Raw genomic sequence first — 24,452 nt, forward strand, 5'->3', positions numbered from 1 at the left:
ATGAAGACCTAGAAGGAAGGAGAGAGAGAGAGACAGAGAGAGAGAGACAGAGAGGGGAGAGTGGTCGAAGGGGAGACGGAGAGAGAGAGGGAAGAGAAGGGTTTGGGAGTTTAAAGGGTTGGTCTGCTCCTCTTCTACGTCGGAGTTGAATCGATCGCAATCGGAGGTAGAACAATGGCGGAGCAGCTCACGGAAGAGCAGATCTCTGAGTTCAAGGAGGCCTTCAGCCTCTTCGACAAGGACGGAGATGGTAAATTTTCTCCTTCGTTCTGTCACTCTTGATCTATCCCTTTCTATCTCCTCTTCGATCTGTAGTCTCGTGTTTCCCCTGTTTCTTGGAGTTCCGAAGAGATCTAAACCCTAGATCTCAGTCGGCGAGGTCGAGATTTGATGGATCGTGGATTTTAACTGTCAGATTGATGACAGATTTGCTACTGGATTTCTTTCCAATTTGTTTTCTGTCGATTATTTTGGTCCGGGTTTTCCAGATCGCGTCTCTTATGTCTAGTTTGGTTTCTTGAAGAAGATTTTGACCGATCTTGCTTCGGGTGCGAATGATCTGTGTGCGGTAGGTGAGGTTTGAATTTTCTTTAGTCGATCTTGGAGATGTTGACTCTTGACCACAAGGCTGATCCCTATTGTAGTGAAGTACAGTTGAAAAGGGAGAGCTATGGCGTGTTACAAAGAGATGTTGTTTCTCGTTAATGTGGTCCGAAAATGCGGTGGTTTTATAGTAATGCAATTATTGGTTTCTTCTGGAAAGAACAGGATAAGTTCTTCATTTCTCTTTTCTTGTTTTGGTTGCTTTCCGTGCATTCTTTGGCAGATTTTTTACGTATTTGATATGTGAGGCATGATCAAGAGGTGCATCCATACTCTGGCGTCTTAGTTTTCTTCAGCTTTGTGACTGATGAAGAGGAATGATACTTTTGTGGTCACATTGGCCGTTTAAGATGATTAGATTGACTAAATGCGTGCAGGTTAAGAGGTGGGTGGTACTAATATCATTGGACTTTTTGCATGTGTATGCTTTATATGAAATTGTTACACATAGTATCAGATTGACAGGTAGTAATATACTTAATTTGTTTACGTTCACATAATAATGCTTCAAACTAATAGGTAGGCCTGAAAGCTAGTTTGCTTGAGCCAAATTTTGTTTCCTCAAGCACAATTTCATCGTTGTAAAATTGTTGAGTGTCAGTCTTCTCTCAGCTGAGCTTGGAAGTATCTGTTCTCGAATCCGTTGCCCATTGGAAAGAGTTTGTTTCTGAGTAACATGTAATGTAACTTAATTCTCTGTGGAATCAATGATTGGGTTCATCTTTTTGATAATACGAGCTCCAAATGTAACATGAGCTGTGCTCTTTTGATTGTTGGACATTTGGACTTGCCACTTCCCAAGTTTTCATAACTGTATAATTTGTTTGTCTATTACTCTATTATGTTTTTTATTTTATTTTAATAATTCCATCCCTAGTTACATGATATTAAATTTCTGTTTATTCCCGTGTAGGCTGCATCACTACAAAAGAATTGGGAACTGTGATGAGATCATTGGGTCAAAATCCAACTGAAGCTGAATTGCGCGATATGATTAATGAAGTTGATGCTGACCAGAATGGAACCATTGATTTTCCTGAGTTCTTAAATTTGATGGCTCGCAAGATGAAAGTATGTCAGTTTTTGCTTCATTATTGGTTTAGTTGATTTACTTGCTGATATTTGTCTTTTGGATATCTTTAGTTAGACCTATGCATCAGCTAAATTATTCATATTTGTAGCTCATTTTTGGTCAAGTTTACAGCTAGAGGTTTATATTGTTTCTCACCCAATAAATTTGTGAAGAATACTTTTACTTATGACATCACCCTTTTTATTCCTTTGACTATGATAAACTTGATCCTTGTGTTTTGGGTATCTATTTACATCTGCATGGAGTTTGTGGCTTAGTCTTTTTTTGGTAGGACGAGTTATAAAGTCTAGCACATTAAGAATTTATTTTGTGCTAGGCCTAGTTTTCTGTGATACCATGATAATATCATTTGTTTTTCGATGATTGCTTATGGAATATGAATTGTTATATCCTTTCATCATTAATTGGCTTGTTCACAAATACTTGCTCTTTTTGTTGGTTGCTAAATAATTTTGCTTCTCATGAATTGTGTTGGACGATAGTAAGTAAGATGAGAAGGAAAAAAGCATTTGGATGTTAGACCTGATATTGTACCTTTTGTTTTTGTCCATCAGTTCTTGACCTTTGGACTAAAAGAGATTTAGAAAAGTTGTTTCCTTGAAGTACCTTTTATTAAGTGTTTGTCTGTCATCTACTACTAGACATGAAAGCATTTAATTTTTGCACTCTTCAACCTACTACTATCTCTAATTCTTTGGGGTTCAAAACTTGAAGGACACTGATTCTGAGGAAGAACTTAAAGAAGCTTTCAAAGTGTTTGACAAGGATCAAAATGGTTTCATTTCTGCTGCAGAGGTAATCAGACTTCTAAAAATGAATGATGAAATGAGCATCAGATTTTGTTCTTCTTCTGTCCGTGCTGCTTCACTTTACTACTAGGAAGCTTGCCTCTGTGTTTATCGTCCTCGCATTTTTCCTTCTAAATGCCTTCTCTTTGTGATTGTCAGCTTCGTCATGTGATGACGAATCTTGGAGAGAAGCTGACAGATGAGGAAGTTGACGAGATGATCCGGGAAGCAGACATTGATGGTGATGGGCAGGTGAACTACGAGGAGTTCGTGAGGATGATGTTGGCCAAATGAGAGTCTAGGCGACGCCCTGTCCTGGATTCCTCAATAATACTAGTAGTATTTGATCTCCTGTATCAACTTCTAAATGCGTTTTCTGAACTCCCACCTGTTTTCCGATACTTCTATTTTGAGCTATTGCTAAATAACTGTCACTAGTATGGTTTCTTCACAATCTTATTTCCAGTTGACAGCTTAAGCGACATATATATTATTACTCAAAAAGATGAGCTCGTTATATAGATCTGAGTTTGGTCTCCGACTTGATGAACCTGAACCAAAAATCACAAATCAAATTGGTTTATGTAGGTTCCTGGGAAGTTGCAACACAAAGTGGTACTTAGGATAAAAAAGTATAACCATGTCCAGTGCTGAAAGAAACTATAGGAAAATATCCTTCTTTTCTTGGTGGATCTGAGAAACACTTCTCCACCCAAAAGGCTAGCACTATCATTTGAACTTACGTCTAGTATGGCTCTAGTGCTAGTTTAGCTTTATTTGACCATATTAACAAGATCATCCGTATCGCTACTACGTGCTCGCTCACTCCTTAAAACATCTTTTCCACCATTTTTGGATCAACCAACCAGCTAGCTGACTTTTTATAATTTGTAGACATGATTGACGCAATGCGTGTGTCAGTCAATCTCATGATATGCATCCGTAGTAGGAAAACATATCTATATATATATATATATATATATATATATATATCTATATATATCTATATATATATATGTTGACCAAACTATACGCAGCAGCGACACGGTGGACAGGGGCTAATCACCACGTTTCTTGTCATTACTACCGTGACAATACTTAATCGTTAATTGGATTAGCAGATCAACAAATTTTATTTGACGTCCAAATCACATGTTCTTGTTTCCTCTTGCAACTAAACTAAACTTAGTTTATTTGGAGGATTCCGCACACACATTAATTGTTGTACATCTCCATACAGAATTAATAAGATTTATCATCCTCCTCCTCCTCCTTCTTCTTCTTCCCCCTCTTCTTTGACTACTTTATCCATTTTTTTTGCCATGATTTTCCCCAATGCAAAATTTTAAATAGATAAGCTCCTCAGCTTCATAATCCGAAATCCAATTAAAACTCTTACCATCAGACGTTCAGTTTGGAAATATTCGTATAACTACACAAATGGCTCAGATCTTCCATTTGTACCAAATAAAGGATTGATGATCTCGATCAAGCACAAATTAGAGATGCGTTCCAAGATCTGACGGTGTTGTACGTTCAAGATTGCTCTTCTCTATCCAAATCTCCAAACTCAGATAATTAAACATGTTAAAGGAGTTCTTAATATTATAGTTAACTTACATGCATGGTAAAGATGCAGCATTTCTTTCTCTCTCTCTCTCTCTCTCTCTCTCTCTCTCTTTCTTCTCTCTCTCTCTCTCTCTCTCTCTCTCTCTCTCTCTCTCTCTCTCTCTTTACATTCTACATGATACTAGGAGAGAGAGAGAGAGATAGCTAAAGGATACGAAAAGAAAACGAAAGAGAAATATGAGAGAGTTAAAAGAGTACTGATAACTTCTTAAAGCACCACTAAATATAAGAGACTTAATTATCAAACATTCTGATCCAACTTGGCCATATGATCTCCTCCATGGAAGCATGGGTCTAGACCTCATTGCCATCCCTTCCGCCGTCCACCGGAGACCCGTCGGTGCGAGTCGTCGACGACGACGTTGTCGGGCTTCCCTTATGGTTATGCATCCAAATCTTGAACGTCTTCCGACTCACTCCGATCTCGCGGCAGAACGCCGACACCTCGTCGTCTTCCTCTTCGCCGTCTCTCTTCGGCATCTTCCACCCGATCCCCTCGGCGAAGCTCGCCATGCTCGCCTTCTGCTCCTCTGTGAACTTAGTCCTCGTCCGCCGCCTGCTCCCCTCAGGCGGCGGGAGAAGATACCCCGCCACAGCGTTTCTGCCGCCGGCGTGGTAGTCTATGAAGGCTCGACGGTGGAAGTTGCGGTGGCAGCCGCAGGCGGTGCAGGTCAGCATCGAGCCGTCGGAGATGTACTCGCAGCAACCGTCGGCGGCGTACGTGCCGAGCTTGGCTGCATGGTTCTTCATGCACTCCTTGTAGATCTCTCTCATCCTCTCTGGCTCCATTCCTCTCTCTCTCTCTCTCTCCCTTACCCTTAACTCTTTCTCTCTCTCCTCCCTGATCCTTCTTCTATGTTCATTTCTTACTCGGTAGGAGGGGGTTTATATAATGTCTTGTGGCTGGATGCTGAATTACCTTTTTGGTACATAATATTGTGTTATTTACATATGTACCACTAGGACTTTGTTAATTTGTTGTTTATTTCTATATATTGGAATTGGAATAGTGGGAATGTATTCAAGGTTGAACCGGTAATTCATGAATCTACACAAGGTTGAACCGGTAATTCATGAATCTACACTATATCTCCACCGATATTTTCAGATATGAGCGTTAACGTTATCTTTCACACGTGTCAGGATTGAAAGGATAACATATTTAGTGTATCGACTGTCACATTCATATGAATGAGCGAGGGAATCTAAATTAAAGTTCTTGCTGTATATTTTCTTTTTCGGTTAAAAAGCCAGAAAGATTTATCGCAAGCGACAATTTAAAGATATTGTGGTATCTCGTAAAGGCTAAATCGGATATGGTTCAATTTGATTCCGTCTAGAAGTTTAAATTTTTTAATTTGTTATTCTGAAAAATAATAATAATAATAATAATCTAGCCATGCCCAACTGCCCATAATTAGGGGAATTACAATTTCTAGTAAGTAGCCAATGATTCAAGAATGTATTACATCATCCCTAATTAGCTTATGGGTCACACTTAAACTTGTATATGTTTAATTTATTATATTTTTTTTTTTTGTTTCTCTCTTCAATGAAATTGACCACTGGACTTAACAGTGAATATTGGATTGTAATATTTTATGGTCCACTTCCAAATCATTATCTACAGATAGCAATACAAATGTAATTGTTTGACTTACCAATTTTAGTCAGTCTTATGTAACCAAATAAGGATATGATCAAGGTCAGTCCCTACAAACTTCTGTACCTTTGGACACTATGGCATTTCAGCAATTCTTGAGTTGGTTGAGGCCAGAAATCTTAGTAAACCCCCCTGCCACTCCCTATCTCTATCTTAGTTTTTATTCAATATGAGGACATTGTGTGCTTTAAAGCAACATTGTGTACTTGCTCATGTGGCAAATTAGGGTAGATTTATTTATTCCCCTCTTTCTAAGATGATAAGAATAACAAAATAGAGTCAGAGCTGTTTGGGTTTCATCCATCAATTTCAATTTGGTGTGACAAAATTACCATACTTCCCCTTGTCCTTTTTTTCTCCATGCTTACCACGTACTGTCATCCCAGCTCAAACTCCTCCATCACATGGATTCTGGTTGGTTGGCCTTTGAATACTTTGTGATTAATTTAGAGATCACCAACTTGGGGCAAATCCACCCACAAATGCATGCAATTGGTTATTAAAGTAATTGTTATTCCTACGTGGTCCTCTCTGCAACCCATTGTGAGACAAGTCCATAGAAGCACTTAATTCCCATAAAGATATAGAGCCCATGTTAGCTGTGAAGATAATTTGTTTTCATGCTTACCATGTCTCTATTATTTTATGGCTAATGGATTAGACTGTAGATTAAACATCTTTTAGCTGGAAAAAGCTCAACATTATTTGTATATCTTGCAACACCTCCATTCACTTCTCTTCTCTAGATGATAAGATTCTACAGTAAGGACATGGGTGCCTCAAATTAATGCAGTTAGTGTTCATACCGCGTCTCCAGAATCGACGTCGGTTATCGAAGCAGTCATACTGCATGTGTCTATACTTTCTATGCAAAATTAAACAAGCCGTCCTATTGCACTAGACTCTTTTTAATATAAGTTCCTGAGGAATATAAGATGTACGTAGTTTTATCTTCATTACTAAAGAAACTATTATACTTGCATTTTGACTGCAATGAAACAGGCAGTACTGCTACACTTAGTACTGTTCAGTAGTTTGAATCTGAACTCCTTTTAAGTTTGACAAATGTTAATGATATTGTATGTACTATCTCAACCATCTGGAATCTAAGCTTCCCAGTTGCATCACAAGAGGAATCTGAAGCCTAATCTGAATTATTCAGTTGACTTTGGACCCCAATACTCTCATAGAAACTGTGCAAATTGTTGGAAGAAACAACCTCTCCAGTTCATGTTTGCATCCACAGACTCTCTCATGCAGCAGTACAGCACTAGGGCACTCTTTCTAATAAGGTATTTAATTAACTTGAGAGTTATGTTTAAGAGAACCCTTAATCACATGGAGTCATATTATTCTAAACTAAACACAACAGTAGAAGTACTGTCTGCATTACTCCGACAAACTGAACGCTTCCATGATTCAAGTTTATGGATACAATTAGGCACTTTTTGTAACATCTTACCACAAAAGAAGGATTATAATTAAAAGGAGGCAGTTGGCATTTAGGGGACAAAGGAAACCTCCTCCATGTATCATAGGACAAGGATAATTAAGTGTTGTAATCAATCATCTTAACAACTTCTATGGTCAACCAAATGGCCAGGGAGCTGTTTACATCCCCGGATACAATTCAAAACACATCTCTACACGAGGGGACTAAACAAAGGCCTGGAGTTGTACTTGTGGTGCATGTATCATAGGTGGGCAATTAAATAGATGCAGCCATTATATAAAGATGAGATCATCTGAGATTAGTCTAGATTGATGCTTAGTTTATTTATTCACGAGAGAACATGTCCAGATAATTAATGCCTGCTCTGCCATGTGAGGGATTATAAACCAACCCAAGTATTATAACAATATAAGAAGTTCTTGAATCCAAATTGCTTCAGTTTCTTCATTTACCAATCGTGGATTTATTGGGCCCAACCCAGCCAGTCTTATGCCCGAAATAATGGGCCTATCACATCCGGCCCATTAATCCCAGAAGATATGATAATTAATAACAACTCTAGAATTCTCTATACCACTTTTACTTCTCTTCAAATATATGATGATGAAATACTATGAAAATATGAGTAGAAAATCTATAGTTGCTCAAATAATAGAGTAATTATTTGTTGGGTTTATTAATAGCCGGACCATGTTGGAATTTATTATTATTTTTTTAAAAACAGAGGTTGGAAGAAAGGGATAAGTACAAGAATAAGGTGGTATTGGCAAAACATGGGTCAAATTTATTCATGGTTTGCCACCTGCCCACCTATCATCAGCACTATATTCGAAAATCAGATTAAAAATACTATAATATATGGAAATTTATCTATACCTTCATATATATATATATATATATATATATATATATATATATATATATATATGGCCATAACATTTATTTAACACAGAAAAGAGCAAAGAACCCTAGAGAAACATATCGTTCCAAGGTAAGTCCTTCCTTTATTCTCTTCCTTTGTATACTATTTTATTGACTAGTTATGGATAATTAATTAATTTTTTTAAAATTAAAAAAAAAAAAAACCATTTGAAAGCCGGTTCCTTATTTCCTCTGGTTTCGTTATTCTATTTGTTCCCATTGTTCCCAAGGATCTCACCTTGGAACCCTAAAAGCTGTAACGCTCCATATCTATCCTAGATTGGAGATTCTAGGCTTCTTCTAGTGGGCATTTGGTATGGTTTTGGAATCACCTTCTCGTCCTTCTGATCGGTTTTTGGAACTAGGGTTTCGTTAAAGACGGCTCTTTTGTGTAAATTTTGGCTGTTTTTCTTCGGGTTTTACGATTTTCTCTGATGTTTTATCCTTCTGGTGGAATGGGTTTTACAGGAACCGCAACGGGAAGGCAATGCGGTGGATGCGTTGATCGAAATTGGTGAAAAAGGTTCGATCTTGCTCTGTGTATTTTGGTGTTGGAATATCTCTGTAGTTGTTCTCGGGCGAGATGGACGATGATGGAGGATTGGGTATTCGGAATTGGGGTTACTACGAGCAGTCCTTGAAGGGAAACCTAGGGCTACAGCTCATGTCCTCCGTTGGGGACCGTGACACGAAGCCCTTGTTGTCCAATGGCGGATTCTTCCACCGGGATTGCGGAGTCGGGGAGCCGTCGGTGCCGATGGATTTCGTGAGGGATGGGTGGATCCACCATGTGAGAGATATTAAGAGCCCCCATATGCTCCCAATGAGCCACCTTTCTAGTTATGGCGTCCTCCCTGGGACTCCTACTCCGCCGCATACCCTTCAGATGATGCAGCCGCCACCGCAGCAGCAGCAGCAGCCTAAGGACGATCGCATTCCATTGGCAGATGAAACTGGAGGTAGAAATGAGACTCCTTTAAAGAAGAGACCTCAGGGAAACCCGCAGAAATTGCCGAAGCCTAAGAAGCCTAGGAAAGTATCTGTTCCGAGAGATGAGAGTAGTAATGGTTCGGTTTCACGCGGAAAGGCTGGGAGGAAGAGCATGGGAATGGTCATTAATGGCATTGATTTGGACCTCTCCCGGATTCCTACGCCAGTTTGCTCGTGCACGGGCACCCCACAGCAATGCTACCGGTGGGGCGCGGGGGGTTGGCAGTCAGCATGTTGCACTACCAGTATCTCCGAGTTTCCCCTTCCAATGAGTCAAAAACGGCGGGGAGCACGCATCGCTGGTCGGAAGATGAGTCAGGGTGCTTTCAAGAAGGTCTTAGAGAAACTTGCGGGAGAAGGGTATAATCTTTCTAATCCAATTGATTTGAGGACTTTTTGGGCCAAACATGGTACCAATAAGTTTGTGACTATCAGGTAAAGATGCACAATGTTTGTGGGCTTTGATAGGCGCCTGTCTCTTCAGTTGGTCTGCTCCTCCTTGTATATACTATATATGTCCTTCTGCAGAGACTCTTTCAATAGCTTGTATCCCAGTTTTATTCTTCTCAGCCGCGATTACATGCTTTCTTGAGGTTCAGGAATTTGGGTTAGTTAGGGCTTGTTGTTATCTTTCTTTCTACAAGTTGCAGTCTAAGAAAAACAACACTGTCTAACTTAGATCGTTTTCAATTAATGGATAGATTTTTACTCCCTTTTTTAATGTTTGTCCTCCATATAATGCTTTTCTTTCTCAAGGGCCATATGGTCACTCTGCCTTGTTTATTTCTGGCTATGCGGTAGTGACGGCTTTGAGATTTGTGTTCTTGTGGTCCTTGTGCACTAGCACACATAATCTTATTTTGGATGAATTATTATTGTTTTGCAGTACTTGCCGTTTCAGATACAGTAAGTTTCTATATGTATAACCTCATTTTAATTTTTTTTAGTTATGGAATGCTAGCTCTGCAAGAATCCTTTCTTTAGAAAACCTAGATATCTACTACAACAAAATGTGCTACATATATTCTGCCTGTGAATTACCTTGTTATGTAGGAAATAGGATAATAGAAATATAATTTATCTGACTAGCCTTTGGCAAATTGGATTTCTAGTTAATTTTATGCTAGCTTTGCTTTGTCCCATGTTTTAGGATGTTTGGATTCTCTTTTCCTATCCAAGTTCACCTGTCATTATGTGGCAACAAATATGTTTTACAACTTTTTGCATGACATCAAACAGAATTCTGTATCATTAACCATGCACTTTTTAGCTTCTCAGGTACTGTATGTCCACAGTTTGCATCTCACTTAGCCAGAATTGTAAGGTCGTACTTTCTGTTAGTATATAATTAAGTTGAAAGATGCAACAAACTTTCAGCCACTTGTTTGGAAGTGCACAATAAGAGTAAAATAAAGCATGATGTCTGCATTAAGTTGAAAGTTACCTGAGAGTCTTTGGTTGGAGCATGTAGGTTCGGAATATTTGAATTTTGAATTTAGGTTCTGCCCTCTCCTGTGCTTCTCTTGGTATAGACATACAATACCCAGACAAATTTTAGGAAAATGTAAATCTGTGGGCAAATCTACAAATATTACTACTTTAGCTTGTTCATCAGTACCTATGGTAATTTGTTCTAAACACATGTTTAAAATAAGAATCACATACCTACCTTCATATGCAACAGCCTATGACATGTTTGCTAGTAAACTATTTGTATCCATAGTTACCTATACCTTGCAATCTTCTTATAGAAAATATTGATATGATAAGTTTCCATCCATGCTTGTTAGCAATGTATAGGCTGATGATAGATTGCAAGAACACAGAGTGAGAAAATCTTGTAGATATATAAAATCTCTTAAACTTTATGGGCTAGTAGAAAACTTTCTCACTTGTCCAAATAGGCATGCTTTGTGAATTGTTATAAACATCCTCTATTAGATTAAGCCATTTCATTTTTTTTTTCCCTCGCATTTGCCTCTCAATGTCTTCATTTTTTTTCTTAATGTTTCCATTTAACAAATTTACTAATTGGTTTGCTTTATTCTGCCTCTGGTTTTGTTTTTTATTATTCAGTCTTATTCATTGCTGGAGCATCTAAATAAAGTTCCATGACCCTTTCCCTAATCAAGATAGAATAACTCTGAATGCAAATTATACATCCTTTTGGCTTGTAAGAAAAGGGAGGAATGTCTAGCTGCAAGTGCTTTCATATTTTATTTTATTGCTCTTCTTGTTAAAATAAATGAAGTATCTTTTGAAGGTGACAAACATTTGATGAAGATTTCCGATTAACATATGGTTTTTATAGAGTTAAATAGTTTTGTGGTAAAGTTCCTTCGGAATTATATTGTGATTTTAGAAAAGAAAAGAATGATAAGGATTACTATTTCACAAAGACATGCATGAGAGAGCAATGACTAATCTAAGTAACAAAATAAAGTAGGCTTTCTGTTCATATCTTGTTTCCATTACATCATGGATAAACATTGTTCTACTCTTTTGCATTGTCAGTGCTCCTATTAGACATATTCAGGATGAAGGCCCATTATATTTACTGTTTGGCAATCATGTTGTTTTCATTGTTCAGTCTAGAAAGAGAATACATTTTAAATAGGAGTGTGCACCCTATGCATTATCATCAGTACAAAATGAACAGCAGAGGTGTTCGTTATTATCTCATATTTGATTTGTTGTTCATTGAACTGATGGCACAAAGTGAAAACACTAGCTTGAAGGTTGACTACTAGAAACTCGAAGAACACTGATAAACTGAAAATGATTGCAAAGGAGTATCGCAATTTCTTTGTAACGACCTTATCTTTGGTGTTCTTATTAAAGGTTACTATGCAACAGTTTTAAGATTTCTGGGAACTGAAATGGTGACCGCTGGTAGGTATGTTAGCATAGGAAGTGCACGAGATAATTTTCTATGTGAAGAGCATGATGTTATATTATTGGAAGGGCATGAGATAATCTTATTGCGCCTCTAATTTGCATTTTTCTAGATGCTCTCAAGTTTGAAGCATCTTAAGTTCTTAGTGTCATGTAATGCATGATTAGTTATATATATCAATCCTGCAGCTTCTAAATGAATTCAGGGTCAATGTCAAATGTCATTCTTCTATGAATGGAGCATGCATATTAATCTACGAGATATACTTTATATTCACAGAAATTTGCATTGCATGAACTATATAGTAGGCATATGATTTGCCTGGTATCTTGCTCTATTGATATGTTTACATTTAACTGTTGTTCGTGTTGCTGGGTTTACACTAAAAGTGAAGGTTATTCATTTCTTACCGGTTGAAGTAAGTTTCAGTCTTTCTGAATGAACCTTTCTGATGCGTGTGATGATGGTTGGAATTGCGAAGAGTGTGAATCTTTTCTGATTAGCAGTTGTTAAAAAGTTTTTCTTGTCCTTGGAGGTAAACCAAGTTATTTTCAACGACATATCGTCTACAAGGCAGAATATTGAGTCTTCTCTTTGCAAGTAAATTTACTATTTTCTCTGTTAATCTTGTACAGTTTGAGCCGAAAGTGCTTTCTAGAGTTCAGCAGTCAGATTTCTTCCCAGTTTATAAGTTTCTTTACCGCGTCTCTTTCTTTTGTAGTTATTTATCTAACTGTGGGTTCTCTTGTTCTCGTGCGATGGTCTGCGTTCTCTCTGCAATATTTACCATGCACTATATATTAACACTATATTCAGTATGCCTATCGTGACTTGGTAGTCATGGTTGGTTGAAAGTATTTTAAGTGGGAAGCATGCCATTATTATCTCTTATCTTTTGAATACACAGTAGATGAGTTTGGAATTTAGTGTCCTTATTGTGCTTTATCATACTCGTGAGTAGGGTCTTTCTGACAAGTGTTATGTTACTTTGACATTGGAAGCTCTCTTAAAATGAGTCATCTCCATAGGAGCTCATGTCTAAGATTCTTTTACTTTGTCAAAAAGAAATAAATAAATAAAAAGGTTAGCTATGTGAGCCCATACACCATAAAAGCTTTCTTCTTTAGATCCTTCTTTACTTTTCCTTTCCTCTCTACTTATTAGACCACCACCTTGTGTTTACATTCTGTGGCAAAATTGGCATGCTTATGTTGCTATCTAATCTATTTATATATATATATATATATATATATATAATTTGTCTTTCATGTGAAGAAGTAATCCAGCAGAATGAGTGAGATTGAATTGATGGGAGCACATGGAATGGCATGGGTCCATGTCCAAAAAGGGGCTTTGGCATCAAAAGGGAGAGGTGGGGGAGATGGCAAGCAAAGGGATGACAAAAAGAGGGGAAGGAAGAGGAACACACTCATCCACTAGCCCATCATAACCCTTTTTTGACACATTTATGAGCATTGTGAGCTACTATCGATTCATCTTTAGAGTGATGTTAATGGCATATATATATACTTTAGGATTTGGTATAGATTGGAACTGACTGGTATATAAATGTCAACGGCAACCTTGTTTGTACCTTTCTTATATATATATATTGGTAGTATGTATTTGTTGATAATGTGATATACTGAAGTCTCCGTCATAATAAGTCATCTAGGCTCAAATTGGTCCATATCCTTGGATTTGGTGGGCTACTGGGCCCAGTGTAAATTCCATCTTAGAAGGCCCTAGATGTCGGCCACGTGTTAACGTAGCATGTTAGCAATTCATTATCATCATGGCCCGCCCACTCGAGGCTGTTTTGGAAGCCACGTAGGAATTGAGTCAGCACGTATGGTCAATTTTTTTCTTGCTAGCTTGGTACCTCTCTCTCTCTCTCTATTCGAGGCCAAATGAAGCATTGTTTTGTGAGAGATTAATGAGACTAATTAAATCTTATACCTCAGAATTTTCGTCAGGTTAGTAGCTAGATTAGAAAAAGTTCTCTAGTATCTTTACTCTGTACTCACTTTACACTTATATAAAGGTTTAAGAAAGAGGGGTTATGGAATATATATATATATATATTTAGGTTAGTGGATTTGAAGTCAGTGGGTATTATAGTAATCCAAAGTTGGATGACATATAAAAAGAGAAAAGTTGGTTAGCATGCTAAAAGATCCCAAAGTTGCAAGACTGGAACAGGGAGAGAAAAAGAAGACAGAGAAGGAAAAAAAAAAGCTCTCTCACCAGTCACCAGCTTCCTAGTAAGAAAGACCTTTGCTTTGTGGTACTTTACCATTCTAAAGTTTGCTTGTTGGAAAGCTCGATCTTATTAATAATTACCTGGTTAAATTTAACTTGCATCTTTTGGGAGGTAAAAACCAAAAGTATACTTTAGTTTTGTTTGATGTGGTCCTCCCTCCCTCTTCGGTTTCTTACACCAGAGGAAAGAAAAATATCTATATAGAGAGAGAGAGAGAGACACACACACACACAGAGTTACAGACAATAAGGTTGTTGAAGCTTTTTTGATTAAACTAAAAATGGATTATAGCATGAGTTCATTAGCTTGCACATATATCCGGTGTAGGGAAAAGATTAAAAGGAAGGGTAAAAGTCAAAAAACAAATGCAATGTAATCAAGAAAGATGTCAAGGGAATAATCTCAATTGGGGCTTAGTTTAGTAAGCTATGAATCCGATTTGGGATCAGTGACACTTGGATGAATGATTGCCAGCCATGATCTCACTACAGTAGCGCATGTGTGAAGAATCTTCCTCCCCCCTCCCCATCATCCCAAAGAAGACGCAACCAAGATAATTTTATAACATAAATGACAAAATAGTCAGTCCAAATTAATTGTTCTTGTTGTTTTTTCCATTCTTTCTTTACTCTAAATTGGTGATAAGTTGGGGTGACAGGAATTACAGTGCTTTTATTTCTTTACTATTATGTTGTTTCTCAGTCCCGCTAAACTCATCACTGTGAACTGCTAGCTAGGCCCAAGTTTCAAGTAATGTTATCAATGAGGTCGGAACTCTCTAGCTAGATATATCTTCTTAAATTAATATTATTCTGAGATATATTTACTTTTTCTTATTGTTTGTCAATACGTTGGGGGTTGTCTACATGCTTACAAAGCCAAACCCCATTACTACCACGCCATGACTTCACAAACAAAGCTGTTAAGAAAGCTGCTTTCCATTGAGTATATGAGACAGACTCACCTCCAAAAAGAAGAGACACGGAAAGGAGGAAGAGAGAGAGAGAGAGAGAGTGAGAAGCTTTTTTGCTTCTTGATCTCTCCAGCTGTATCACTAGACACTAGCTCCCTCTCTTATTTATTGTTCCCCCAACCCTTATCTCTCAGTCTCGCATCTAAAAAAAGACCACACGTTAATTAGACACACTAGTTTTTTAGAGAGAGAAACCCAAATGTTGAGCTCCCCTTCTTGTGATCCGGAGATTAATCTTACGACTAACACCAAGAAGAAAAGAAGGCCAGCAGGAACTCCTGGTATTTGCGTATATGTATATTTATATATGCCGATTCCATATTCCAATTGGGTAATTATTCTCACCGCTATTCCAATATATTGTTATTAGATCCTGACGCCGAGGTGATCTCTCTTTCTCCGAGGACGCTGATGGAGTCCGACAGGTACGTGTGCGATATCTGCAAGCAAGGATTCCAACGAGAGCAAAACCTGCAGATGCACCGGCGGCGGCACAAGGTGCCGTGGCGGCTCCTGAAGCGTGACACGTCGGATGGGTCGGCGGCAGGAGGGGTACGGAAGCGGGTGTTCGTGTGCCCGGAGCCGAGCTGCCTCCACCACGACCCGCGCCACGCGCTCGGCGACCTCGTCGGGATCAAGAAGCACTTCCGGCGCAAGCATGGGGGGCGGCGGCAGTGGTCGTGCGTGCGCTGCGGGAAGGGGTATGCCGTGCACTCCGATTATAAGGCTCACCTCAAGACCTGCGGCACCCGCGGCCACTCCTGCGACTGCGGCCGTGTCTTCTCACGGTAAGTAAACTGAAACTTTAGCTTTGAACTAATAAAAGATCGATTAAACTCTTTGCCATTCAATTGACGGGTTGTACACAATTCCCGAGACCCCAGTCCTCATGCATTGGGTGCTTAATTTCTATTAGCGTCTTCTCAAGATGTCAACTCTGCGCTACTCTCTCTCCCTCTCTCTCGTATTGAATGCCCATGTCTCCATACGCAACCTTCCTCGTCCTATTTATCATTTTTATCATTCAAAAACCCAATAAGGATCATGTTCTTTAGTATCGATCTGCCGTATTGAATTATATATGACGAATATGAATCTAACTTTTTCCTATCAGAAAAGGGAGGAAAGAAAAAACTAAAAATAGCTCTCTATCCACCAATCCAATAAACACAGCTTTCTCATGTTAATTTTTACAGGGTAGAAAGCTTCATAGAGCACCAAGATGCCTGCCTCTCGCGGCCAACTACAAGCCCTAGTCCGTCGAGCGACGCCAACCTCGACGCACCGCCGATTGGGAATGCTGCATGCAATCTCGAGCTCCAACTCCTCCCTCCATCTACTCCCCATCCCACCACCATCACCTCTCCATCCAGATTGCAGCTATCCGTCGGATCAACTGAGCTCGAAGAGGCAACTGCCTTGGCAGAGAAGGCGACGGCCGACGAGGCGAGGGAGCGAGCAAAGAAGCAAGTGGAGTTGGCCGAGCAAGAGCTTGCGAATGCCACGAGAATCCGGCAACAGGCCCAGATCGAGCTCAAGAACGCGTGCGCGGTGAGAGATCGCGCTGCGAAGCAAGTGGAAGCAATGCTGCTCCAAATAACTTGCCACGCATGTAGGCAAAACTTGCGCCCGAGCTGTGTCGCTTCGGATGACGAGAACTCGGCGCCGGCTTTGACAACTTGCCGATATCTGTCTTCATCTTGAGTTGATTTCTTTTCCCTTTTTGTTGTGTTTATATGCTGTCGCACTCTGTCTCTCTCTCTCTCTCTCTCTCTCTCTCTCTCTCTCTCTCTCTCTGTCTCTGTCTCTCTCTCTCTCTCTCTCTCTCTCTCTCTCTCTCTCTCTATGATGTATGATTCTTTTTTCTTTATTTCTTTTTTATCATCGTCTGAAATTGATTATATCTGAAGACAAAGAGTATGGAATTTATTTGTTCACGAGATACTTAATACTTTTAAACAAATTTCTTATACCTTTGGCTTTAAAGAATGTACGTACGGTTGATCCACCAATAGATCGTATGAAATTGCAGAGCATCACTGAGACTCAAAACAAACTGAAAGTGCTGAAACTTTTACTGAGTATGAAGGATGAAATTAATTTTCCATGACAAACTAAGACGAAACCTCCGATATCCTTCAAGCTTATTCATTAACTGCATCTGAAGTAACATTGTCGAGTACTAAGGAGCATTTGTTAAATCTGGATTCATTTCTTCGCATTGGCAGAGACTGAAATGAACACGATGATCACCATGCACAAAGTGGCTATCAGAAGGAAACCAGCAGAGACATACGCTACGTCAAAGAATTTATTCGTATTTCCGGTGTATCGTAGTCGCCAAAAAGGGATCCGAAAAACTTGTTGTACCGGGCTTTCATGTCCGCCGTTATTCCAAATCCTGCACCAACCCCTGACATCAAAAATAACGAAACTACCTGCCAACCAAATGCACGGCACATTACCAGTCACAAATTGCCACTACCGCTGAATCATTCATATATATATGTGTATATATGCTTACGTACCATATCTGCGAAGATAAGAGATAGCATCATGTGGTCATTTCCTCGACTAATTGTGCCCGCGCCCACATTGATGGCTGCAAAAGGAATTTGCAGCAGCATGTACACACATCCGATCGCGGCGACCGAGAGAACATATCTGTGTATCAATTTTAAGTACAAGAATGATATAACAAAAGAACTCGAGATGTCCCTTGAACTCATGCATAATAATGTTCACAGTTCACCGTTTCATAGTTCATCGTTACCTATAAGCATAGTAGTCTTTGACGCGAAACTTACTGTCCGGGGATAGGAACTGAACAGTTTTGTTATCAGTAACTAAGGCGATGAGGGAAACTAACAGGAGAATGAATATAAGGAGCCTAAGAAGTAAGATGGCGATCGGGGCGGTGTTCTTCCTCGAGGCCATTTCCGAGTACTTATGTAGTTAAAGGCACAGTTACTATCATCCTTTCTCTGGCTTTTATTGTGCGTTGTTGCAGGCCAATTGCCTACAACTAATCACACATTGTTTACGAAAAGTACATTGTGGGTTTCGACGCATATTTGGGGAGTTTTACTTTGACAAAGCTTTGGGCTTAACGTCTTCCAATTCAATGTGAGTTGATAGGATGATAACAATGCGACAGCCAGCTAAGTTCTAGAATAGCTATAGTCAACGTATTTAGCCCAATGGGCCGACCCAGTAGTCCTCTATCAGTCTATCATCTTTAAGGGGAAAGGATTCTCCTGAAATCTCGATCGAAGGGATTTCCTGCATCTACCTACTGGGCAGCTCCTCACTCGATACGAATAGTAGTCCTTCGTAGCGTGCCACGCGCCCCCGACTGCAGGAAATTCCAGCAGTTGGCTCTGCGGCGCCCCCCTGTGACCAATGACAGTGGACAGGAGGAACAGCACAGGAACTTTAATAATCACGTAGGCAGAGTATAACAAATCATAAAAGATTAAAAAGGGAGTTGGGATTGATGAGAAAAAGGTGGCAGCTGCATGCGGATGAGCAATGATGAAGCCCCCCACCTCCATCTTCTCTTCTTCTTGTACCCATCTTTACAGTGGTTCAAACCCAAAGTCTTATTCTCTGCCTTCTTGGGATCCTAACAAAATTGATGCTTTTATCCTTTGTTTCCTCTCGGCCACAATGATTTGTTCCTTAAACTCAAAACAACGCGTAACTTATCCTAGAATCAGTTTCTCCTTTTGGTAAATGATGTCTTACTCTTACGGCATTAGTGGGCAATGTTGCGATCTACTGGTATAAATTGACTGGTAGGCCAGGGATGCTCTCCTCGTGCGGCTGCATGAAAAGTCCCGCCCATTACTCGTAAGAGTATCATTGCAGACACAACTAGCCGCACTGCTCGCGTTATTCCTCGGACACAAAGCTTGCATTTGTTCCTCTCCATCTTTATTTCTTCCATCCCAAGAAACGACGATCGAGTTCATCGATCTGAGCCGACTTTATGTGATAGCATAGGTAGATCGATAGCTTCTACTGTCGGTAAAAACGTCAGTAAAAGAAATATACTTCATACAACCTCACTGTAGAAGCTTGCTCGGCCTTCTCCAATTTAATTAAATGGCCATAGGATCATAGGAGCCTTGACTCTGCTCTGCTCTGCTCTGCTATGCTATGCTGGGGATAATTATGATTACACGTGAAGTCATTGTGATTATTCTACTAATTATGGCGAATCCTGCTTTTATCTGAGTGGGGGTGTCATTCTAGGTGCCCACAAGGATTCCAGTGTCTCCAACGTCCACACCAGCACTTCACTGCTGGAAGTGCTCTTTATGCAGTTGATTTTATCCAACTTAGAAGCCACGGTCATTTCTAGTTCAATCAATGTGAACTATATTGATCAATAGCCTCTGCACATTTACAATCTTAACATGTTTAGAAATCATCTCTCATCTACAGGCCGTTTTTTTTTTTTTATATTTTCTTTTGTGCTTGAAATAGAAGTAGTCTTTCTATTAATTAACTTTCACGCTAGCATCAGCAACCAAAATTCGGGACCAGTTGATGAGGTCCCAAATACATTCGATATCCACATTTTTACATGAGTGCTAATCATTTGTTAGACATATTAGCTTTCAGATAGATAATAGTTTAAAGTAACACTAGGATATGAGTCAGAGTTCTACTTCAAGGCTAGTAAAAAAGAAACTCAGATTGCAGCTATTTCTGTCTTGGATACTGTTTCCTCGTGAACAAGTAAAAGAGATAGATTTATTTAGAACAAGAGGAGGAAGTACGTTGGGAGTTAAATAACAACCTAGAAAGATAGCAAAATAGTAGCAGCAAAAAAAAAAAAAAAAGCACATAGGATAAAAAGGGTGATGAAGGGAATACAGGGGGCATCATCACCTCCAATGCCAATCGGAGAGTGGTGTGGGAGGCCATTGATACCTCCTACCTTCTCCTCCTTTGGTGGTGGGGCCACTTGTTCCTCTTTTGAAAGGAGATTATTGGTGAAGACATGCTTTCCAATTGTTAATACACAAACAAAGAACTAATAAGTATACAAAATGGCATTTTTACAAAGTGGAACAAATCTAAATGGCAGCTAAGTAACTATTCTAGACATTCATGACGACATGCTTTCCGATACTTAATCTGAAAGGAAAGAAACCAAATAAACTGTTAACATTTCATAAAAATGCAACAATTGTAGGTCCTTCATAGATGCAGTCAAAGGAGCTAAGATTAGAATACATCCTTCACCTATTCGAGATAAACCCTGTTGGAAGTTGTTCTTTTGACCAAGGTCCAACATCCCCCCTCGCCCTTTTACTATTCAACCCAAAAGAACACGATAACCAACTCACCACCCAAAGTGTCCTTATGCTTCTTAATTGTTCCCATGTCCACCTTTGTCCCTCTTTAAGCGTTAACATATTTTTTTTTTCTCCTCTTTCTCTCTCCATCTTTCTTTCTTTAGCTTTTCCCTCCACCTTTTATACCTCGACAAACCAACCCATTAATTCCCTCTCTTCCCCGCTCTTCCTCTCTCCTCTGCCACTGCCAAGTGCCAATGGATAATCTCATGGTGTTCCTTTTGCTTGTCTTATTGCCTTCAACCATGTCGTCAATAGTAGACCAGAAGCTGGACATCCTCCCAAGCACAAAAACTGATGCAGAAGCTTTACTTATTTTCAAGAGCTCAATCCAAGACGACCCAAGTGGAGTTCTCTCAACATGGCAACTCAACAAAAGCCCATGCATTTGGTATGGAGTCGCCTGCGCTCTAGGACGAGCAACACAGCTTAATCTTAGTGATTGCAGCCTCTCGGGTGCTCTATCTCTCTATTCTCTCTCCGCACTTGATATGCTATCATCCCTCAATCTCTCCAATAATGCCTTCTACATAAACTCCACTGCTCTGTTCCAGCTCCCACATGCCTTGACACAGCTTGATCTCTCCTCTGCTGGTGTCTCTGGACTAGTGCCAGGAGATTTCTTAACATATTATCCTAATCTCGTGCATCTAAATCTCTCCCGCAACAACCTAACAGGTTCACTGCCAGAGAATTTCTTAACCAAGTCAGAGAATTTGCAAGTGCTCGATCTCTCCTTTAACAACTTATCAGGTAGCATCTCAGGTATAAAGGTTGAGACACCTTGCAAGAGCTTGGCCTATTTGGATTTTTCAGGGAACCGTATCTCTGATGAGATACCGACCACCTTATCCAATTGCACCAACCTGAAGACACTCAACTTGTCATCCAATGCTCTTGGTGGGGAGATACCAGAATCCTTCAGTGAACTGCGTAGCTTGGAAAGATTAGATCTCTCCTTCAACCACCTTTCTGGTTCGATTCCATTTGGGTTGGGGAATGCCTGTGGATCTCTCAAACAACTAAAGCTCTCAGACAACAACATATCAGGTTCAATTCCCAGTTCCTTCTCCTCTTGCTATTCTCTTCAATTGCTTGACTTGGCTAACAACAACATTTCTGGTACACTACCGAGTGATGTTCTACAAAATCTTGGCTCTTTAGAATGTCTCTTTTTGAGTAATAACTTCATTTCTGGATCGATTCCAAGCTCCATATCTGCTTGCAAACGCTTAAAAGTTGCAGACTTTAGCTCAAATAAACTATCCGGCGCCATACCGCCTGATATCTGTTCCAAAGAATCCGCGCTAGAGGAGCTGCGAATTCCCGACAATTTGATCATGGGCGAGATCCCGTCTCAGCTGTCGAACTGCTCGCAGCTCCAAGTTGTTGACCTCAGCATCAACTATCTCCAAGGTCCAATTCCACCGGAGTTAGGCCAACTCAAGAAGTTAGAACATCTCATGCTCTGGTTCAATGGCTTGCATGGGCCAATTCCAGCTGAATTAGGCCAATGCTCAAGGCTAAGGACTCTGATCCTTAACAACAACCTCGTCACCAGCGAGATCCCGGTTGAGCTATTCAACTGCAGCAATCTCGAATGGATCTCCCTCACTAGCAATAGGATCTCAGGAAGAATCCCACCAGAGTTCGGTCTGCTATCAAGGCTGGCGGTCCTGCAGCTTGCGAACAACAGCCTAAGCGGCGAGATCCCGAAAGAGCTCGGCAATTGCAACAGCTTGATGTGGTTGGATTTAAATAGCAATAGGCTCACTGGTGAAATTCCGGCACGTCTCGGCCGGCAGCTTGGAGCCAAAGCATTGAGTGGTATTCTATCAGGCAACACCTTGGCATTCGTCAGGAACGTCGGGAACTCGTGCAAAGGCGTCGGAGGACTGCTCGAGTTTGCCGGCATCCGGCCCGAGAGGCTATTACAAGTTCCCACCTTGAAGACTTGTGACTTCACTAGACTGTACTCTGGTGCAGTTCTAAGTGTCTGGACTCACTATCAAACACTAGAGTATCTTGATCTCTCTTACAATGAGCTACATGGGAAGATACCTGAGGAATTCGGAGACATGATGGTGCTCCAAGTGCTTGACTTAGCTCACAACAAGCTATCAGGGGAGATCCCTGCATCCCTCGGCCGGCTTCGGAACCTCGGGGTTTTTGACGCTTCGCATAATAGATTGCACGGAAGCATTCCGGAATCCTTCTCTAATCTTTCCTTCTTAGTGCAGATAGACCTATCAGATAATGACTTGACAGGGCCAATTCCTTCTCGAGGACAGCTCAGCACTCTCCCAGCGAGCCAATATGCGAACAACCCGGGCCTTTGCGGCGTCCCTCTGCCTCCATGTCAAGATCCACGCAATCTTCCTACCGCAACTGAATCAAGTTATGGCAATGAGAAGAAGAGGAACACAACGGCGGCTTGGGCCAACAGTATAGTACTTAGTGTTCTCGTGTCCGTGGCTTCTCTGTGCATTGTCATAATATGGGCGATTGCAATGCGAGCGAGACGCAAAGAAGCAGAGGAAGTCAAGATGTTAGGTAGCCTCCATGCCACACATGCTGCTACTACATGGAAAATTGGAAAGGAGAAGGAGCCTCTCAGCATCAACGTTGCAACTTTCCAGAGGCAACTGAGGAAGCTGACCTTCTCGCAGCTCATTGAGGCCACCAATGGCTTCTCCACAGCCACACTGATTGGTTCTGGTGGCTTCGGTGAAGTGTTCAAGGCCACATTGAAGGATGGCTCCAGTGTTGCAATCAAGAAGCTAATACATTTAAGCTATCAAGGTGACCGAGAATTCATGGCGGAGATGGAGACCTTGGGCAAGATCAAGCACAAGAACCTTGTGCCGCTCTTGGGTTATTGCAAGATAGGCGAGGAGAGACTCCTTGTCTATGAGTACATGCGGTATGGGAGCCTCGAAGACATGATTCACGGGACAAAGAAGGCTAGAGAAGTGTTGAGTTGGGAAGAGAGGAAGAAGATTGCAAGAGGGGCGGCCAAAGGCTTATGCTTCCTTCACCACAACTGCATTCCGCATATCATACACCGCGATATGAAATCAAGCAATGTTTTGCTGGATGATGAGATGGAGGCAAGAGTATCAGACTTTGGGATGGCGAGGCTGATAAGTGCATTGGACACTCACCTTAGTGTGAGCACGCTCGCGGGCACTCCAGGATACGTGCCACCAGAGTACTACCAGAGCTTCAGGTGCACTGCCAAGGGGGACGTGTACTCCTTCGGGGTGGTCATGCTTGAATTACTCACGGGAAAGAGGCCAACTGATAAGGAGGACTTTGGTGACACTAACCTAGTCGGCTGGGTGAAGATGAAGGTGGGGGAAAACAAAGGGAGGGAAGTCATTGACCGCGAGCTCCTTCTACTTAGTAAAGGTGATGATGAGGATGAGATGATGAGGTTCTTGGAGATCACATTGCAGTGTGTGGATGACTTCCCATCCAAGAGGCCTAATATGCTGCAGGCGGTGGCCATGCTGAGGGAGCTCAAGACTGCTGCTGCTGCTGTTGAGGGTAGTGATGTCTAGACTAGTGGTGTTATGACCAGTATTGAAATGTTTGGTAGTATTGATTTATGGCAATTGTGTTTGAATGTTGTTTTGTAGTTAAGAGCTCTTCAATATGACTGAGAACTATAAATCCAGATTAATATACTAAGAAGTGCCTGATGACCATAGGCAACAAGTAATAAGTTATTGTATTGAAGCATGACATTTTTCTAGTTCTATAAATCTCATTACATGCTGAAATAGATGAATGATTGCCACTTTGAGAA

General features: G+C 40.5%; 6 protein-coding genes across 6 annotated transcripts; 4 read left to right on the top strand and 2 right to left on the bottom strand.

Annotated features, from left to right (window-relative positions):
- Positions 1 to 24: 24 nt before the first annotated feature.
- Positions 25 to 2,938, top strand: LOC140773512 (calmodulin). The gene is made up of 4 exons (XM_073116115.1): positions 25 to 250; positions 1,517 to 1,674; positions 2,411 to 2,491; positions 2,644 to 2,938. Exons 1-4 carry the CDS (start codon positions 175 to 177, stop codon positions 2,776 to 2,778), a joined length of 450 nt encoding a protein of 149 aa, XP_072972216.1. The 5' UTR covers positions 25 to 174; the 3' UTR covers positions 2,779 to 2,938.
- Positions 2,939 to 4,407: 1,469 nt separating this feature from the next.
- Positions 4,408 to 4,902, bottom strand: LOC140773301 (zinc-finger homeodomain protein 11-like). The gene has a single exon (XM_073115776.1). The coding sequence runs from the start codon at positions 4,900 to 4,902 to the stop codon at positions 4,408 to 4,410; it is 495 nt and encodes a 164-aa protein (XP_072971877.1).
- A 3,430-nt stretch (positions 4,903 to 8,332) lies between these two features.
- Positions 8,333 to 9,952, top strand: LOC140773892 (protein Barley B recombinant). The gene is made up of 2 exons (XM_073116671.1): positions 8,333 to 8,464; positions 8,619 to 9,952. The coding sequence occupies exon 2, from the start codon at positions 8,734 to 8,736 to the stop codon at positions 9,577 to 9,579; it is 846 nt and encodes a 281-aa protein (XP_072972772.1). The 5' UTR covers positions 8,333 to 8,464; positions 8,619 to 8,733; the 3' UTR covers positions 9,580 to 9,952.
- A 5,324-nt stretch (positions 9,953 to 15,276) lies between these two features.
- Positions 15,277 to 17,166, top strand: LOC140774212 (protein indeterminate-domain 14). The gene is made up of 3 exons (XM_073117114.1): positions 15,277 to 15,553; positions 15,643 to 16,060; positions 16,469 to 17,166. The coding sequence occupies exons 1-3, from the start codon at positions 15,472 to 15,474 to the stop codon at positions 16,974 to 16,976; spliced, it is 1,008 nt and encodes a 335-aa protein (XP_072973215.1). The 5' UTR covers positions 15,277 to 15,471; the 3' UTR covers positions 16,977 to 17,166.
- Positions 17,167 to 17,480: 314 nt separating this feature from the next.
- On the bottom strand, positions 17,481 to 18,209 carry LOC140773302 (CASP-like protein 4D1). Its single transcript, XM_073115777.1, has 3 exons — positions 18,080 to 18,209; positions 17,797 to 18,006; positions 17,481 to 17,710 (listed from the first exon to the last, which is right to left on the bottom strand). The coding sequence occupies exons 1-3, from the start codon at positions 18,207 to 18,209 to the stop codon at positions 17,481 to 17,483; spliced, it is 570 nt and encodes a 189-aa protein (XP_072971878.1).
- Positions 18,210 to 20,506: 2,297 nt separating this feature from the next.
- LOC140772925 (serine/threonine-protein kinase BRI1-like 2) lies at positions 20,507 to 24,219 on the top strand. The gene has a single exon (XM_073115187.1). The coding sequence runs from the start codon at positions 20,839 to 20,841 to the stop codon at positions 24,202 to 24,204; it is 3,366 nt and encodes a 1,121-aa protein (XP_072971288.1). The 5' UTR covers positions 20,507 to 20,838; the 3' UTR covers positions 24,205 to 24,219.
- Positions 24,220 to 24,452: the final 233 nt, after the last annotated feature.

Source organism: Typha angustifolia, chromosome 13, assembly GCF_048772165.1.
Source record: "Typha angustifolia cultivar Huaian chromosome 13, ASM4877216v1, whole genome shotgun sequence".
In the NCBI taxonomy this organism is placed as follows: domain Eukaryota; kingdom Viridiplantae; phylum Streptophyta; class Magnoliopsida; order Poales; family Typhaceae; genus Typha; species Typha angustifolia.